At 39.5% G+C, this 18,870-nt stretch overlaps 1 protein-coding gene across 6 annotated transcripts in view; it reads left to right on the top strand.

Moving 5' to 3' along the window:
* The first annotated feature begins 18,334 nt into the window (after positions 1–18,334).
* GRIA4 (glutamate ionotropic receptor AMPA type subunit 4) overlaps positions 18,335–18,870 on the top strand; it is a 215,848-nt gene continuing 215,312 nt past the window's right edge. For 5 of the 6 annotated variants that reach the window (XM_058019234.1, XM_058019237.1, XM_058019236.1 and 2 more), the window contains exon 1: positions 18,442–18,617. In XM_058019234.1, the coding sequence (XP_057875217.1) occupies positions 18,530–18,617 (88 nt within the window). In that variant the 5' untranslated portion in view covers positions 18,442–18,529. Of the gene's footprint in view, positions 18,618–18,870 lie in introns of all 6 variants that reach the window. The other variant, XM_058019238.1, reaches the window with a different exon arrangement.

The following is an 18,870-nucleotide window of genomic DNA, read 5'->3' as shown; positions in this document are numbered from 1 at the left end:
CAATCTATCTGGAGTTGGATACACAAGGGGTTAAACCTGATCCCATCAGTGATAGTGGGAGTGCCTGGGATAACATAGTTAAGAAGGGGAAAAAAATATTGCACAGAAATAGCTGTGGCCAGAGAAGAGAGGAGTGAGAATCTGTGAGAAGAGCGGCCAACAGCACAGAAGGAGGGGCAGGAGGTGCAGCAGGCACCACAGCAGAAATGCCCTGCAGCCCTCAGTGCAGCCCACGGTGAGGCAGCTGTGCCCCTGCAGCCCATGGAGATCCATGGAGATTCCCACACCCCACGCCAGAGCAGAGGGATGCCCAAAGAAGGCTGTGAACCTGTGGGAAGCCGATCCTGGAGCAGGGTCCTGGACAGACGTGTGGCTTCTTGGAGAGACAAGCCCATGCTGGAACAGGTTTGCTGGCAGGACTTGTGACCCTTTGGTCACAATAAATTCTCAGGCCTAAAGACAAAGTAATATACAGGAAATAATTAACTTTTTAAAAAGTACCATCCAGCAGTCATTTTCCAGTATTATTCTAGAAACGAGCTTATCTTTTTCTCTCATGATAAAGGTGATTTTTCATTACTCAGATTCATATGCCTTACTTTCTTAGATGTTTTCCATATTATAGTAACTCTGTGTATTACAGTGTTCAGACCCAACAACAAAATATGTGCTAATGACTAAAAGAACCCCTAACATATATTTCTGAAATTTTAGTAATCCCACAAAACATCATGGTTGCTGACTAAAATGCTTTGACTTTGAAATCATCTACATGAGTCAATTACTCCATTTTAGGCTAGAAGAAAAATCCAGCAGCATGGAAAAAAAAAAAAAAGGGCAATCAGAGGACATGCCAGATTATGTGATGCTTTTGTTTCAGTCAGAGACCCAAATATCAATGTACTTCTGCTTCAATTTCAATTTTGTTGTGTTATCAAGCATAACATCATTTCACAAGAACAATATCATCAACACGAAATCTACCATATGTGGCAAGCCTACATTTATAAATAATTATAACATATCCATATTTACCTGGAAATATCTAGGTATAAATCAAAATTCTGAATGTTTAATTTTCTATCAGTATGTCCTCAACAAGATTTTTATAGGTAAAAAAGACATTTAGAGTTGAAGAAAGTCAAATTATGCCTGAAAGTTTTGCAGTACAAGAAGAAAAAGAAGACCATGATTTTTGCAGATATATCTCTTTCTCAAATTCTGCTCACTTCTAGAGGATCTTCCCCACTGTCAAAGAATCTGCATGCTGAAGTTCTGAAAGGCTGGTGACATGGCAGTAAATATTCAATAGAGAATTTAATTTCATACTCATTAACTTTCTGAAAACAATGCTTTTGAGCAGGAAGCTGGTATTCCTTCTCAACAAATCTAAGTTATGATCCTGAACTGGAACAAGAGCCCAGTTCCCAAGACAGAAGTTAGAGAAGAGAGACAGTGTTGTGCATCGTGAAAAGAGGTTTTTAAATAATACACAATAAATAGAAATGGAGTTTTTTTTCAAAGTCTGGCTCTACATCTGTGCTCAAAAAGCATGAACCATGAGCCACATGATGAATGTCTGTGAATGTTCACTGAGACTCAGAGTAAAGGTCAAAGTATATAATATCAGTCAGTCAATCAGTCCAGCATCTGTTTGCATTGATTTTCACAGACTGTTTTTGAATGCACAGGTGTGGCATTTAAACCATTTGCTGCTGCAAGTGTTAAGAAGCATCACAATGTTCCTTCCCCATACTTCAGCCTTCTACCTCACATGTCATCTTACTATCTCATGCTTGCAACATGGTAAATCATTCTTCAATGTTTTAGCTTTGAATAATTCCTCAGAAATAGTAGGACTATTTAAATGTTAACTTATATGTGTAAATAATTTTACAGGATCAAGACTACACTGTGTAAATATTTGGGTCATGTACTATGTCTGAGGTATATTTGAATTGCATGGTTGAACATGATTTATTTTTGAACATAATACACAGTTAAACTTTTGAAGTTTAAATATTATAATCTTTTAAGTTCCTATTAACAATAATTGATGGGGTTTTTTTAAATATGCTGAAACATTGGGATTCATCTTTTGTTGAGGAGAAAACCCTAGAGCAACTGCACTAAGTCTTGACCACTTGGAAATAATTTTATCATGTCTTAACCTCTATCAGCTATCACTGTTTTTATTATTACCTGACATCCTTCTAAGCCAGATCCTACTTCTCTATTTGGCTGGGGTTTGTTTCCTATTATTAACCTTTTTGGTGGGCCATCCAAAGCAGTACACTTTATTTCTTCATGTGCATAGTAAGTGAGGGAATCTCAGAACACTTCAGCACTAAAAACAAGAGCATCTTCCAATATCTTGGAATACATACCACTAAATTTCTACAAGGTTTCTTTCTTCCTCTGCCTGAGAAAACAGGCCTAAACTCTTGAAAAGCATTTTTACTAAAAAATTCACCAACTCAATGTAAGTTTAAGAGCAAAAGACTAACTATGAAAATTGATACTGTTTGAGGGGAAAAGTAACAGCTGATTTCCACAAAATTTTATCAGAAAACCAGTCTGGTTTTCAATTTGTTATAATTTTCAATAGTTTTGAATATATGAAGACAGCTATACATTAACATTCCCTTCCCCTCTGCAATCACTGAACCTTTCTAGAGCTACCAAGGAGGAAACACAGCAATCCTGATTTCATGCAAAACAGCTGATAACTTTCCAGATCATCTTCTGTTGTTTTTCTTTTATGTTTGACACATTGAAAGACTTTTTTTTTTTTGCAATTTGACAATGCCTTTAGATTCAGAATTAACTGGACATATTTGTTTCTTCACTGTAATCACAATATATGCCATTATTTTCACTTGCATGGATCAAGTGCTCTCAGACTGTGAGATGAGCTTTCCTGATGAGACTTAGATCTCTTCCAGAGCAAGATGTACCAAGTCCAGGGAAAAAACCAAAATCAGCATTCTTTTTCTCTTAATTTTCTCCATTTTGGATAACATAATCCTAGAATTTCTGAACTTATGATTAATAGATAAGGTGATTCTGATTTTTGATATCTTCCAAGCAGAAGTGAGCTGGCAAAGCAAGAAGTAACACCAGGACTGTACACCCAGATGTTGTAAACTTTCACAACTATGTGATATTTCCAGAGATCTATTAGAAAGAAGTTAATCTGCAGGGATTTCCATTTTTATTTATCTCAGCAGTGGAAACATATTAGGTTATTTTTGTTTTGCAAGTTTTTGGTTTTTTCCCCAGAATCTAATGGTACTTTATCAATAAGCCTGTAACACAACTTTCCAAAGGTATTTGGTTATCTGTTTGGGAAGAAATAGTGAGGAAGAAAGTTTACACAGTGTTTCTGGAAGAGCTAGATTCTCTTCAAATTTGAAATCACACATTTTGAACTGGACATTCAAGGCAGGTGTGCATTCAAATATGGAGTGACAACTTTGTGTTAAGAACTGAAGCTTGGAAATAAATCACTCAGTATGATTTCTTCCTCACAGTGGTGGGCCACACAATAAGGATGAAAGATTAGGAAGAGAACAGATTACAATAATGTATCAGTCTGCCTGTTAACATGATTTGTCATTTATTATGCAATATCTACTGCTTGATCTGATCTTGTGTTAGGCACTTCCAAATTAAGAATGTATTTGTTCCCTTAGATCAAGATCCCTAGCTCCCAATTCCCATGTCAATGACATCTTCAGCTAGTGCCAATGGCAAATCTTGAGTAACAGATAACAGACATTTTACTAATAAAAAGCTAAATATGGCAAATATTTCCCCATTTGCTAAATCTCAGCTGTATTTTTTAATGCACACTTTGTAAAAATATTCTGCATTTAGGTGGAATAGCTGTATGCTTAGATCTGGATAAACTTGTTCAGTACTACCAGTTTTCAGATTTTTGATTATTTCTTCCTCTGCTCTACAGAAATTCCCCAGATTTCCCACAGTAAGTGATACTGCTTCCTTACTCAGACTTCATCCCAAAAAATCTCATTCATTAGTTAAGTCAGGACTCTCCCTGTCCTATAAAAGCAGGGTTTCTGAGCATTTGCATAAGTTTCTGTTAGCAGAGTAAATTTCACCTTCAGTTAAAAGCTTCCACACTTTTTGGGGGGAGAACCTCTTAATTCATGAGCATGCTCTTACTAGAGACTGAGAGTTTTCAAGAAATTTTCTGTAGAAGGCCACTTGTTCATGCTAAAAAGAGAAAGGGCTATTATTATATCAGCTTTCATGCTTCAAGATAAGCCTGCTAAAAATGTAGAAGTTCATAAATTTCCTGGCTCCGTTAGAGTTCCAGAATTTTTTTGGTCTAAGTTTAATCATTTTGCTGGGTTTACATAATAGTGAAAGATCTATTTTTCCATATAGGTAGATATAAATCTATTCAAAAGACACTGAACATCAAGAGGAAAATTTAAGAAAAGGCAAGCACAGTGTCCAATATAATTTTGAAGAATGAAACAATGAAGTTTGAGAAACAAATTTTTCTCATTTTAAATTCAGTAGTTACCCTGTTGGAGCAGCTTTTTTACTTCCTTCTTAAAGTCATGCTACAGAAGAAGAAAAGCCCTACAAGATATGCAGCTAAAGTAGTAAAATCAAGCAGTTAGAACTGTGAAAATCAAGGCGTTGGAGCTGCATTTGTGATTTTAAATTTGTTCATTTTAAGACATAATTTAAACTGTCATTACTATAAACTGTCATTACACAATTACTTTGAATATTTTCCACATAATTCTGACTCGGTATGTAGTCATTATTCAAGTGAGTAAATATTTAGTGGAAAAAAATCAACCCATCTTTATCTACAATCACAGAATCATAGAGTGGTTTAGGTTGGAAAAGACCTACGGGAGCCTTCATGGGGAGATCTGATAAATGTGCTACAATGATGAATTGGCCAATAATATTAGCAAACACTAAATCTGACATATTTTTCCTCATTAAGCTTGCTTGAATATATGTAACATTCATTTACAAGACTGAACTAACACCATTTTTCTAAGGCTGCCATTTCTTCTTCTGGGACTATGCTGTGGCAAAAATCCTAAAAATGTAAAAAGATGTTGAATGTAGAAATCCCCACTGCCTGTTGCTCCTGGTAGCGTGCAGTACTGTGAGGCAGTCTATAAAAGATGGAAATGAGGAGACATTTCACCTTGTACACACAGAATGGCAGTAATTGTTCAGAATAAATGCAAAGACATTTTCACTGAGAATCAGTTTCCTCTAAGAAACAGTTTGTTCTGCATAACCTAATAAAATATACAAAATAATTTTTAAAAGGTTAGAAAGCCTACTGAATGTAATGATGAAGATAAGAGAGGGATTCAGACATTTTGTTGGTTGGAGAGTTAGCACAACCTACTCACAGACAGACAAAAGTCCTTAATTTGGAAATGAAAGAAGGGTTGAAGAACAGCTCACAAAATTCTCCCCAAAACCCTTTCAAGTAAGTAAGATAAAAAACCAAATTCTTATATTAATAAGATAATTTATGTATTGCTTCACAAAGCTGTTAAAGGTGTTGAGTGAATATTCAGTCTTGTGCCAAAGCGCGCATCGCTTCACGAGCTGTATGCTGAGTTTCCTTTTGAACATCCTCTGCACATCATTAAGTGACCAGCTGAGAGCCAGCAAGCTGTCCCAGACAGACACACAGACACGCACACAGGGACTACAGACACCTGCTTCCAGGATGTCCCTGCTCCTGGGGCTCCTGTCAAGGACTGAGGCAGGAGCCCCGGCTGGGAAAGGGCTGTGTGCTGACGCAGTGGTCACTGGAACAGGAGCAGGGGGCAGTGCCCCAGGTGCCAGAGCAGAGCTTCCCCTGTAGTGACCACAGCAGAGGGGACCCCACACCCATGGAAGGTCCCATGTCCCAGCAGGTGGGTAGTTCCTGAAGAAAGCTGTCACCATGAAGAGCCCACTCTGGAGCAGGGGAGAAGTGTGGACTGACCACAATGCTCACCCCCCATTATTCTACAAAAAAAATTTCTAAGTAGTCTGTCTTTATGAATTTTGCCTACTCTCAAGTTAAACAGATCTATATTTTTTATTATATTTGATAAAGAAAAATAAAATAATACACTGCACATAGACTTTTCCAAGAACATTTTCTTTCTATTAGGTGCCAAAATTTCCCCCTGGTGCCAAATAAGAGTTAAGTCTGATTTTCCCTCCATGAAACCTGTCAGCTCAGGCAAAGAAATCCTTCAAATATTAAATACATGTAAAGTTTGTCATGCATCATCAGAAATCATGTAAATTTTTTCAATTAGTGAGGTTTAATTAAATCTTTCCAGAAACATCTGATCATGGATCAAATCATCATTTGTGGAAGTTAAAGAGAAATTTCCAAACTCTCAGCTGTTGAGTAGTAGGTAATCGCCAGTGAAACCTAAGAAAATATTTTTAAGCCTATTAGCACTGTCCAGTGTTTCTTGAGTAACTTTTAAGTTGTAATTACCAAGGAAACCATATATGTGTTGATTTGTCCACACTTCCTTCCTAGAAACTGCTGATCTGCTACAGAGAATGACTCTTGGCAGCTTTGGCTTAGGAAGTCCTGCTTTTCCTAAGTTCCAGGCTTCATGCTTCAGCACAGCTATCTGGCTACTTGTATTTCAAGTGCATATTTTAACACTAACTTTACATCTCCAACCTACATTAGCATCACAGAAACAACTGCCACCTAGACCTACTCACAGATTATTTGGTTGCATATGACTTGACAGCTGCTGTTGATTCTGTCTTAATACCATTAACCTATGAAAATTCATTCAACATAACTGCAGCCTTCCACGCTGAACTTCATAAAGTAGTTCAAATCATTGTTTGCTGCAGGTCATTAAGAAACTAGTAAACAGACTATTTAACAATGATGCTAATGTAAATTTTCCATGACAGCAGTCAGTGGTATCCTGCTGACAAATGATAATGTCCTCACAACGTGTCCTCAGAGCTCAGTAATTACTTCAGTATTCATGAGTGCATTTGGCTGGAGGTTTACCTGATCTGAATGCAAAATCTCTATGCAAAGTTTGCATGTGCTAAGTGCATCAGGTACATGAACAACATGAAAATGTTCAAAATATCTCTAAAAGAATAATCTGTTCACTTCAGGCATTACACAATCTTTTTCCCATCACTGAAGATTCTTCCCAAAATACTGCTTTATTGAGCTATTGCTTTAGCTCCTCACCTTACTCTTGTAACACAATAAGAAAACATTTCAAGGAACAAAAAGTAAAATGCTCCAAAAGAACTGCAAAAAAAAAGCTTTAAAGGTGTCTTGGCTACTTGTGTAAAACAGGCTTTTGATATTTCAAACACCACTAGCATAGTTTGAAGCACGGTTTTATGATGATGTTTCCTTCAAGCTGCTTTTAAGCCATCTAAACTATTTGAAGGACAAAAATCTGAATTTCAATAGTTAAGACAGAATAGCTAATTTTTTTAATGAGTTTTTTTATTTTAAAATGTCCACTAGTTGATTAAATTTACCTCCAAATGCATAAAGAAATAAACAATACTGTATTTGAAGCATCAGTGATTACATGTGAGAAGTCATATTAGAAAGGGATAGTCTCAGAAAATGAGAAAATGTGTATCTTTAAAAGAGGGATAATAGGGAATCTAAAGAAAAAGGGACACCTCACCTAACTACAGACTGCATTAACATGGAAAAGATGTGTACACAGAAAACTTGGAAACACTTGAAGAATAATAATATCAAACAATGTGTATTTTTCAAAAATTAACTGTGTCAAGCCAAGCTAATCTCCTGGGGTGGGATAACTATATTACTGGGCGAGCTGATTTTGGCAGGCGTCATTTCCCTCACAGTAGCTGCTCTGGGGCTGTGTTCTGGATTTGTGCTGGATGCAGTGTCAGTAACACAGGGGTGTTTTGGTCACTGCTGAGCAGCCCTTACACAGAGTTAAGGCCTCTCCTGCCTCTCACCCCACCCTACAAGCCAGCCGCTCAGTGTGCACAAGGAGCTGGAGGGACACAGCTGGGACAGCTGACCCCAGCTGACCCAAGGGACATTCCAGACTGTACAGCACCGTGCTCAGTGTGGAAAGCTGGGGGGAAAGAAGGAAGGGAGGATGTTCAGAGTGACAGTGTTTGTGTTCCCATGGCACTGGTACACTTGATGATGGATCCCTGCTTTCTTGAAGATGGTTGAACACTGGGCAGCCCATGGGAAGTGGAGAAGGAATTCTTTGCTCTTCTCGCGTGTGTGTGTCTTTTTCTTTCCTTATTAAACTGTCTTTATCCCATAAGTTTTCTCATTTTTACCACCCTGGTTCCCCAGTTATGCTGCAGGGGGAGAGACCAAATGGCTGTGTGGAGCTGAGTTTCCAGCTGGGTTTAAACCATGGCACAGGGAAGAAGAATTACGTTGAAGTATCTTGAGTACAGTGAGAAATTTAATTCTTTTTCATATTAAATTCTTGTAGGAAAAGAAGAGAAATGTCTTCTGCATGAAAAAACATATAGAGACTGTGTGTGACTTCTTGGAAAGCTCTTCTCAAAGAATAACTATCGGTATCAAATGGGGATTTTCTTTCAGACTGCAACCCTTAGAGATTTCAGGCACAACTCTGTTCACTGCTTTCATTAAAAGTATGGATTAAAAAGTTAAAAAATATTGTAGATGAAATAGGATATGTGAGGATTACAAAAGCCTGGAGACTTCTGAACTGTCCTAATAAATACATAATCTAGAATTAAAAAGAAAATAATAAAAGGAAACAAAGTTCACAACAAACTAGTAAAGAGAAATGAATACTGAAAATGCCAAATGAGGAAAGAAGGACCTGGAAGTTTAAGAGTATTAGAAAAGACCTGTGAGTCAACAGTGCAGTATTACTGCAAAAGAAGGAAAGGGAAAATCTGTTGTCAAGCATTTTGAAGGTAAGATATGGGTCAGAATAATTTCCTTCTACTTGTTTACAGAGAGAATGCAGCTGAAGGAATGCCAGTGGCTTTCAGTGCCATACTCCAAAACACACACAGTCACCCTGGAAAGAATACAGAAGAAAACAGCAGGAAAGAGAAGAGGGCTCAGAAAGTATTAATAGTGAAGGAAGACTGCAAAAAGAAGGGTTTCTTTTAGTCTAGGCAGACAAAGACTTGACAGATCTTTTAGGACCTGGCAGATTGTTAATAGGAAAGACAATGATCAATTGTTACGAATTGTCCATGTGAAGGAAAGACAAAAAGTACCCAGTACAACTTGCAGAAAAGACTATATAGGTCATATATTAATAAAAAAATTGAGAGGAGAAAGCTTGAACAGGACACCCTTGGAGAGTCTTTTAGCAGAAATTCTAAAAAAAAGTAGCAGATAAAAATCTCTGTAGGAAGCTGTGGTGTATTTGTTCCTTCCCCAGAGGCAGAGGACCAGACGATATAACCTTTGGAATCTATTCCATCCCTGTATTTCTAATTCAATGACCACATGATGTGCTTTAGTAAGGACCACTTACGGGTTTTTTAAAAGAGTGCTCCAAGTGACATAAGGTTAGATAATTTCACCCTTTTGCAAAGTAGCATTTTCTTCCCCTAAAGGCACCCCTGCTTGCCTTGCACTTACTTGCAGATTACAGTGCTATTTAGCACAGCAGAAGACTGAGAAAGTTAACATAAAATGCATTTTGGATAATTTTTATAAGTATGTATACATTAATTATTATGACAAAATCTGACCTGTTATAAAAAATGCTCAATGAAAAAACTTTCCGCCAATAATCCCTAGTCCTTAGAGTAGGAATCATTGTGTATCAACTGTTAAATAAACCAACAGCTTATAAATTAATTTATTTTCAGGGACATTAGTGCTAGATGGGACCATTACAGCACTAAATTGCTTCATAAACTTTACTTAATAATGCAACAGATAAACCCACCTTCTATCTTAACTATGTATTTTTGAAGAAGAAATAACTGAATAAAAACTGGTATGTCTTGACTATCAGAGCACTAGTAAGAACTTATAGCATTTAAGGAATCAAAGATTGTCTGATTTTCTAGGGAAACAAATTCTGGTTCTGCAAACACAGTACATGGCTATTGCTGAATGACAGCAATTATCTAGTCTGCAGCTTTTGTGGTGTGGGGAAGGGGGCTGGAAGCCAGCTAGAGCTGAGCCAAAGAGACAGATTTATTTAAGATAAACTTTCACCCTGCCATGGAGCGAATAATACAATTTTGAATACAGAAAGGCCAAAACTGTGGGCTGAAAATGCATCGTCAAATCCAGGCAATGTTTTATGGGCTCTAATTAATGTGAAATATAGCAGAAAATAGAGAGAGTGTGTGTCATTTGAGAAAAGCATTGCAATATTTGATAGTATGTTTTTTTCTGAAGCTGAGAAACAGCTCAATATAAGTAAGGAGTACTTTGGTACAAAAGCGGGATATTTATCTCTCAGACAGGCAGATACAGGTCTGTTAGGGACTGGGAAATGCAAGACAAGATCACAGGATGTAAGTGAAAAGTATCATTTTTATTGGCAATAAACCTCACTAAAATTAGTTTTTATGACCAATTTAGTGTATCAAACTGCAGTTAAATTCTATAAGTATGATTCTGCAGAAAGAGCATTGAAGGTTTCCTGGTTATCATGCTTGAAATATTTTTTATCAAATTTGTTTCACTTCATGTGTTAAAAAGACAGGGCAGAGGCTTCCTCTCAGCAATTTCACCATTCCCTTTCTCCCTCTGGATCTGGAATTATCCTTTTTGCTCATCCAGCATCATCACTACCGAGACTTGTGCAGCTTGATCTGATGAGGTGATTCTCTGATAGTGGTGAAACCAGCACCACAGAAACCAGCTCACTCCTTCTTGTGGGTGACAGCACTCGGGAGGTGAACAAGAGAAATGAGCTAAAAACCATTGCCTTCAAACAAAGGTGAGCTTTGGGGTGTTTTTTCACAAGAAGTGACAATTAGGTCAATACAGCAAAATGCTATGGGTAGTGAACAGAGGCTATATTTTATACAGTTCTGACATCTTCCTCACTCTGCTAAGTAGATTATGTCCCAGAGCTTATGGGAAAACATTTTAATGAGAACTGGTAAGAAAATGAAAAATATTTTCCATTAACTTTTGGCAAAAAAACCCCCCAAATTACAAAAATATTTAGGGGAAAAATATTATTTGTCATGAAATTAGTGTGATGTTTTAATATGATTTTGTGGTTTTGGTTTTTGGTTTTGTTTCAGTTAGTTGGGTTAATATAGCCCAAAGAAACAGTCTTTTTTTATTTAGGAAAAGAAAATTTTTATTCACAAGAATTCACATTCCAAATATCTGTAATTACCTAAATGGAGTTTCTGTCTCCTGATTTTCTTCTGGTTTCTTCCCATCTCATTCCACACTGAATTCAATTTCACTACAAAGTGTTCACCTGCGGGGTGTTGTCTTTGTTACTGTGACTGCTCTTTGCTTAGGAGATGTAGAACCAATGTCCTGATCCCAGATAAAAAAGGGAATTTTTAAGTACTGCATGATTCAGAAGAGCCATGCGCATGTCTCCTGTCCCCAGCAGAGGGAATGTGGGTGATTGACCTTTCTCCACTTGTACCCTCCCTTTCAGGTAACAACCTGACTTTTTGGTGTGGGTGATTACCAACTAGACTCCTCAGATACACCCAGAGGAACCCTTCCTTTGCTACTTCAGAAAAGTACTCAGATGAGTAAGTATGAAAAATGAGAATGAAATACACTTATTTTAAACCCTGTTCCATGAAAGTTTACAAACAGTTGGTCTCACCTGCCCAGTACCTAGAAGATTAGCAATAACTCATTTTGAATTCAGGAATTACTATAAGTGATGGGCAGAAACCAGCATTAGCAAAAGTTAATCTTTTTTCCCTGTATAAGCAAGACCAGATGGGCTCAGGTGGAATGCTTTTAAGTTGCTGCATTTTCCCCACAAGCACACCTGTAATTGATGAGGAAATTACCCCATCCTTCAGAATTGCCTGGCATTTACTACTTCAATAAGCTGTACTTAGGAAAGAAACATTACTTCAAACTTTTGTATTTTCTAAGGTACACCCAGGTTATAAATATGGACAGAAAAAAACCTATTAAGTCATTATAAATGTAATGAATATGAGATCAAATTTAAAGGGAATAGATTCTGATTTTGTTATTTTATCAAATTCCCAGGGACTGAAGCTATCTGGAAAGTATTGCAGAAAAATTTCACAGTACTAATTGATTGAAAAATAAAATAGCAAATGAAATTCTGTATAAAAAAAAGTTACAAAGAAGTGTACATGAGAAAAAATCCCCTTAACTATGCATGCACAATGATAGGCTCTAAATTAGCTATTACCACCCAGGAAAGAGATATGGAAGTCTTTGAGGATAGTTTCCTGAAAACATCGTCTGCGTGCTCAGAAGAAAGTGATGTTTTAGGAATGATTAGGAAGAAAACGAGTTAAACAGAAACCAGTTTTACACCTGAAAAAATGTGTTGTATTTCATGTGTCGTGTTTTTCAGAAAGACATAAGAGGCAGCAGAAAGAATAGTGACCAGGAGGATTGATATGTAGTATAGACTATAAGATATGGGAAGACAGAAAGCGGTGACTGAAAGGTGACATTATAACAATATATAAAGCTATGAATGATATTGCAAGGTAAACATTTTTTTTATTATTACTACCTTTCAGAATTTGCAGGAAAAGGTCAATACAATGTAAGATTTAAATCAAACTAAACAAACTGCTTTCTTAGTATGAGGTTATAGAGTCATTTGCATAGAATGCTGAAGTAAACATAAGGCAACAACACTGTAGGCAACTCTTCAACACAAAGACCTCCAGAAAATCTTTAGTTTAAAAGCCCCAAAGCCCTGACTGTCAGGAGGTCAGAGGACTCAGAAATAACCTCCCCGAAGCCCCTTAAATTTTAAAGGAAAAGCTGCTCAGCTCTCCTACTCTTTCCTAATAAACCTCTATCAGTTAATGTTACACATAAGATACTGTTAAAAATGGACATTGAGTCTAACTTAATAAGGCAGTTCTTAATTATTGCAGTGTTACCACAATTTCCTCAGGTTGACAAAACTCCCTGACTGATATCAGCACAATTTAAATTATATCAGGATTTTTCCCATTCCACAACAACTTCTCCTTTCATGGTCATGGTGTCTTATAGTATCCCATTAATTTCCTCAGGTCATTAGGTTTGTAAAGAATGATGTTAACACGCATCACAGTAGAAAGGAGGAGGACTGGTGGATGAACACATTCAAAGCTAGATGCACTGTACTACAGTTTTTCCAGTATCAAAATAAATCTCTTAATGAGAAGTGTTATTAAAAATAATTAACTGTTCTCTCTACCTCAGAATTTAAATTAATGAAAAATAGTACGAATGAAAATAGGTGGAAAAGATCTTGCAAAATGGAATAAATTGCTGTAAAGCTATTTCCTGAAAGGAGTTCTGCTACTGAAAGAAAACTGTATCTTCTTTTTGTGTGATGGTTATCTATTCAGTACTGCTGATATGACTACAAAAGTTCACATGAGACCATGCCAAAGGGTGGAGTGCACCCAAAAAAAGTACATAGAAAAATTCTATGATGATGATTTGTTTTTTATTTACTTTTTATTGCCTAGCACTTCACAAAAGACATAGCCGTGTCCCAGAGTTTACAGTCTAAGGGATCTATTTGACAGATGTGTGAGCTACAGCATTTCATAAGGCAAGAAAGGACTAAAAAAGTACAGGGTGTTGACTCAACTGGTTTTGCCACCATTTATTTATTGCTGAAGCATTTCCAGTGGCCACACATTGAGAGCTGCAATGAAAATTGTATTTGAAGCAAGACTAATCTGAATGAAGGAGTCTCTTTTGGGATGGATCTCTGTACCCAGATGGTTGTGCCATGGGGAGCCATTGTGGCACAGACATTTGCCTGCTCTGGAAGGAATCTTTAGGAGCCCTGGCACACAGTCCAGGGGCATGGTGCCGTCTGTTTTAAAGCTGCCTCTGTGCACCTGCAACCTGCTAGGAAGGGTGATGGTGGATCTTTATTTTTGTGTCTTTTGATAGTGAAATTGTCACTCTTTCCTTCTCTCTGTGCTCCTGATTGTTACAACCTATCCTTGACAATTGGCACGGCCTTTAAATTCTCCCTTTCTCACTCAAGACCTCCCTCAAAAAGTTACACATCTCCAGACACATAATAGCATGCCTTTTTAGTAGATGGTGTAGCTGGAATTTGCATTTTGGGTGCAAGAACATATAAATAAGAGTCAAAGTTGCTACTTCAGCATGTGGTTATTTATGTACTACATATGCAACACGAACTCTGTCCATGGTGCTAGATATCTGTCTCCTCCCTATCCTGCTTTTCCTCTGGGATTCCCATAATGAATGCCTCTGGTATCTTCTGTGCAGTTTTATTCCTCCTAGCTAACATACAGCCTTCATCTCTTCTTTAGAGTAAATATTCTCATATTATTCAAGTTCCTGCAGGGTCTTTTCATACAGTCATTTTGTTCAAGCACAAGACTATCTGATCAAGGAAATAGCCAAGGGTTTCCAAACCTTGCCAGAAGCGGTAGGGGGGAAAGTCATATTCCTGCATCTTCTGCAGCAGGAGTCATTCATGTGCTGCAGAGATAGCCAGACTCTGCTGATTCTCTACAGAGTGAGTCTTCTCTCTAGTGGTGGCCTCCAGCCAAGGCCAACAGGAGCTGTTTGTGCCCAAAGGCAGAGCAAGCCCTCACCACGGACTGTCAGAACTCCCCAGACAAACCCCCTCTAGTCTATCCCTCCCATACAACTGATGCATTCAACGAAACTTCTTTCACTAATTTCTTGATTTCTCTGATATTTCACTGTGGAATTCTGAGGCCTGTCCCTCGTTCCCTCAATCACCAAACACAACTTTCCTAGGCTGCCTGAGGGGAACTAAGGAAATCCTGGGACCTCAGCTCAGGAGCGGCTTCAGCGCAGCACCAGGAGAACACACAGGCTCTTCCTTCTGGTCTCCTCTTGCTTGGCAGGCCACAGCTAAACTGGTCTGTGTGGCCAGGCTGGGCTGGGAGGGTGTGCTGCAGGCTTGGCCTCTGTCACAGAACACCACAAGCTCCCAAAAGGAGCCAGTTTCATCCTGTTCCAAAACAGACCCACGGCTGCCCAAATCTGAGGCCATCAGTGATGCTTGGTGGCACCTCTGTACTGCTCAGGAGGAGGAGAGAGAAAAGTCATGGAAGAAGGAGTGAAGTTGAACCTGGTAAGAGAGGTGTGTGTGGGGTGTGTTTATAGTTTTGTCTTTGTTTCTTACCATCCTATTCTACCCCTTACTGGCAATAAATTAAATTACCTTTACTCAATTTGAATCTGTTTTGCGTGTGATAGTAACTGATGAGTGATCTCCTCGTCTTTACCATGACCCATCAGCTTTTTCACCTTATTTTTCACCCCCTTCCTTTTGGGAATGGGAGAGCAGCTTTGTAGGGACCTGGCAATCAGACAAAGTTAACTCACCAGAGCAGTAGAGAGTCTAAAATCTTATCTCACCTTTCCTCCCCTCCAGCCTTAAGCCTGATTACATCCCTGTTACCTTTCCTGTACCAGTTCTTCTGTAAGATAAACATTGTCATCAATCACTTCACCATCTGCCATTCACTTCTCAAAACTTACTGAAATAGGATTTTCCCCCTTTGATACTGCAATTCTTTATTTTTTTTTCCCCTTGTGTCTTTTAAACAAAATTTCTACAGAATAGCCTCATCCCCTTTCTTTCCTCTGCTTTCCACAGCTGCCAAAATGATCCTGAGCAGTCTGGGCAAGGGAGGGTCAAGTGGAGGACGGGATTATTTCCAGGAATAGCACTGAGTGATACCATTACAGGAATACTGGGTTCATCTCTGACAGTGAACATTAGAAACCAAAGCTAGAAAAATGCTGGTTTTAACAAATGAGAGTAGATATCAACTTGAACAACTTACCCTGGGAAGTGATGGATTTCCTGTCCCTTGAAGTCTTTAAATCAAGATTGGATGTTTCTCTAAAATATATTGTCCAACTCCAAGAGAAATTACAGATTTGATGGAGGAACCTCTGGGTGAGACTCTTGGTCAGATCAGGGTAGACCACTGCGTGTTCCTTGTGCACTCTCAAATCAAATTTAAATTAGCATGCTACCATTGTGTTTGAAAAAGACCAAAGCATATGCCTCAGCTCAGTTAACAGGCAGTACCTTGCTGATCACTATCATGGATAAAGGTCTAAAATCTTAATATTTAATACTTATTTTGCATGAATTCACATGCACATTTGCCAGCAAAATAACTAAATGTTTTTCCAAGTTCACTTGCTCTTAGTGACAAAGAACCAGACAGCCATGGAAATACTATTTTCATTGCTTTTTATCTGGGTTTACAAAGTCAAACAGTTAAATGATGAAGAATGGAGGAAAAGAGGAACCAAATTTTGGGGAGAATTTAGGGAGACAAAGGAGGCGAAGCAAGGAAGAAGAAAAGAAAATCAAACAAGAGCGAAAGCAGAGGTTACAAAAAGAGATGGGTAAATAATGTGAAGAACAAGCCTGCCATTTCAGAGAGAAGACTGGAAAACGTAAAGGGAAAGTAAACAGAAGTAGAAGATTTACTGAAACATAAAGGAATGAGTATTCTGAAATGCAGGTTAAGTCTGTTTGCCATTGACCTGCAAAGAAATCTTTCAAAAAGTAATTAATTTACAGGAATTTCGCCGTCTCCCAAACACACACACACACAGAGTCATGCGCACAGCTGGACACATCCACACTGATGAGTCTGTCTGTCTATACATCTCTGCTGTCAATGTTCTCTGCTTACTCTCCCATGTGGTAGATGCTAGGAGCCCACAATCATTCTTCACAAATCACTGTCACCCTCTGCAGCAAATAGAGGGGTTGTATTTCACCCTGCAACAGGAGAGTTTGAGGACACAATGTGCAGTAAAAAACTAAGAAAGTAAACTTGAATGAAAGGAGGCAAAACTCTGATCTTGGAGCAAATGTGTGTGTTTCAAAGCAGAGCCATAAAGTTCACCTTAAAAAAATCACTATTCTTTCATATTGCCAATTAACATTTTAAAATTATGCTATTGCAACTCCAGTCATTCCCTGTGACTGACAGAAATATCTTGTAAAGCCACATGTGAAGCTAGAAGCTCCCTCCTCTGACATACAGCTATTGTTGGATGATTTCATTACCTATCATTTATTATATATATCTTTTAATTATTAACTGCAATAGACCCAGACTTCTAGCAGCTCCTCTGGGAAACTTCCAAGGCTTGAAGAGAAAAATTCAAAGGCACCAGAAAAAGACTAGACAGTAAAAGAGCTCCATTTTTTTTCCTCCCACTTAAAAATATTAAGAAATTAAAAAAAAAAAAGAAAAAAAAAAAGAAAAAAAGAAAATAGAAAATAGCGAAAAGGAGGTGGCGTAGGAGCAGCGAAGTTTTCCTTTGCATTCGCTCTCCTCCCTTTGGCACGAGTGGCACAGCGCTGAGCGCTGCCCTGCTCGCTCCATGCTCTGCCGCAAAGCGCGGCCGGCAGCGCGGAGCGCTCCCGCGGGGAGGGGGGCTCGCCTGCCCCGCTCCGCAGCCGCTCAGCGCACGCACACCCGCCCGGCCACCCTCGCTCATAACAGCGGGTACTTCACAGCAGCAGCCCCAGGGATGGGCTGCGGAGGACGAGCCTCCCGCGCCCCGCCCGGGGCACTGTCCTTGCCGGCCCGACTCCGGCCGCACAAAGTTCAGCGATGCTGCGCGCCCGCGGATGGGGGAGCGGCACGAAAAAGGCGGGGTGAGGGGCGCGAATAAAAATTTATAAAAACCACCAGTACCATCATCAACAACAACAACAACAAAAAAAGCCCCCCTCCCAGAAATTAAAAATACCGGCGAACGCGGCGCCTGCGGCCGGCGCGGCGGCTCCGCGGCTCGGGGCGGAGCGGGGCGCGCTCGGCGGCCGCTCCCGCCCGCGGCGGTGCGGGCGGCGGGGGGGGCGCACGGCGCATGTCCGCCCGCGCCGCGCCGCGCCTCCGCCAGACGCTGCCCCCCGCCGCCAAACTCACCACCATCTTCTGCATGTGCAACATTTGCAGCCGGACACACTCCGCTCCCCGGCGATGGAGACTGCGGGAAAAATCCGCCGCGGCGGCATGGCTTGCTGAAGCGGCAGCCGGGAGAGAGGCAGGGCGAGAGCGGGAGAGGATAGCGAACAAATTCTAAAACCAAACCACCCGAAAAAAAAAAAAAAAAAGAAAAGAGAAAAAAGAAAAAGAAAAAGGAGGAAACCTCTCTTTTTCTCCCCCTTCCTTTTTTTTTTTTTTTTATCTTTTTTTTTTTATTCCTGGTTTTGTGTGTATCCTCCTCGCCCTCGATGCCTCTTTAAGCAGCATCCAGCGAGCGAGCGGGAGAAGGCGAGACAGAGAGGCAGAAGAGAAGATGAGGATAATTTGCAGACAGCTTGTCTTGTTGTTTTCTGGCTTTTGGGGACTAGCAATGGGAGCTTTTCCTAGCAGCGTGCAAATAGGTAAGCGCTGCATTGGGCTGCGTGCGTGTGTCCAGGGGTTCAATCCTTTGCGAAGTGAGTTGAAAAGGAGGCTCTGAAGGCAGCTTTTGCAGATTTCTCCTTCAGCACCATCCCATTTCCGTGCCTGCACGAATCATCCTCGTGTTTCTGTGTATGTGCCTCCGTGTGTCTGTGTGTGTGTAAATATTTCTGTGTGCGTTCGCGTGCGGGAAGGAGGATGCTTGTCTTGTGCAGAACTCCTTCCAGCCCCGGG

Source organism: Melospiza georgiana, chromosome 2 (assembly GCF_028018845.1).
Source record: "Melospiza georgiana isolate bMelGeo1 chromosome 2, bMelGeo1.pri, whole genome shotgun sequence".
Classification (NCBI taxonomy): Eukaryota; Metazoa; Chordata; class Aves; order Passeriformes; family Passerellidae; genus Melospiza; species Melospiza georgiana.
This window is presented reverse-complemented; position numbering and strand designations above follow the sequence as displayed.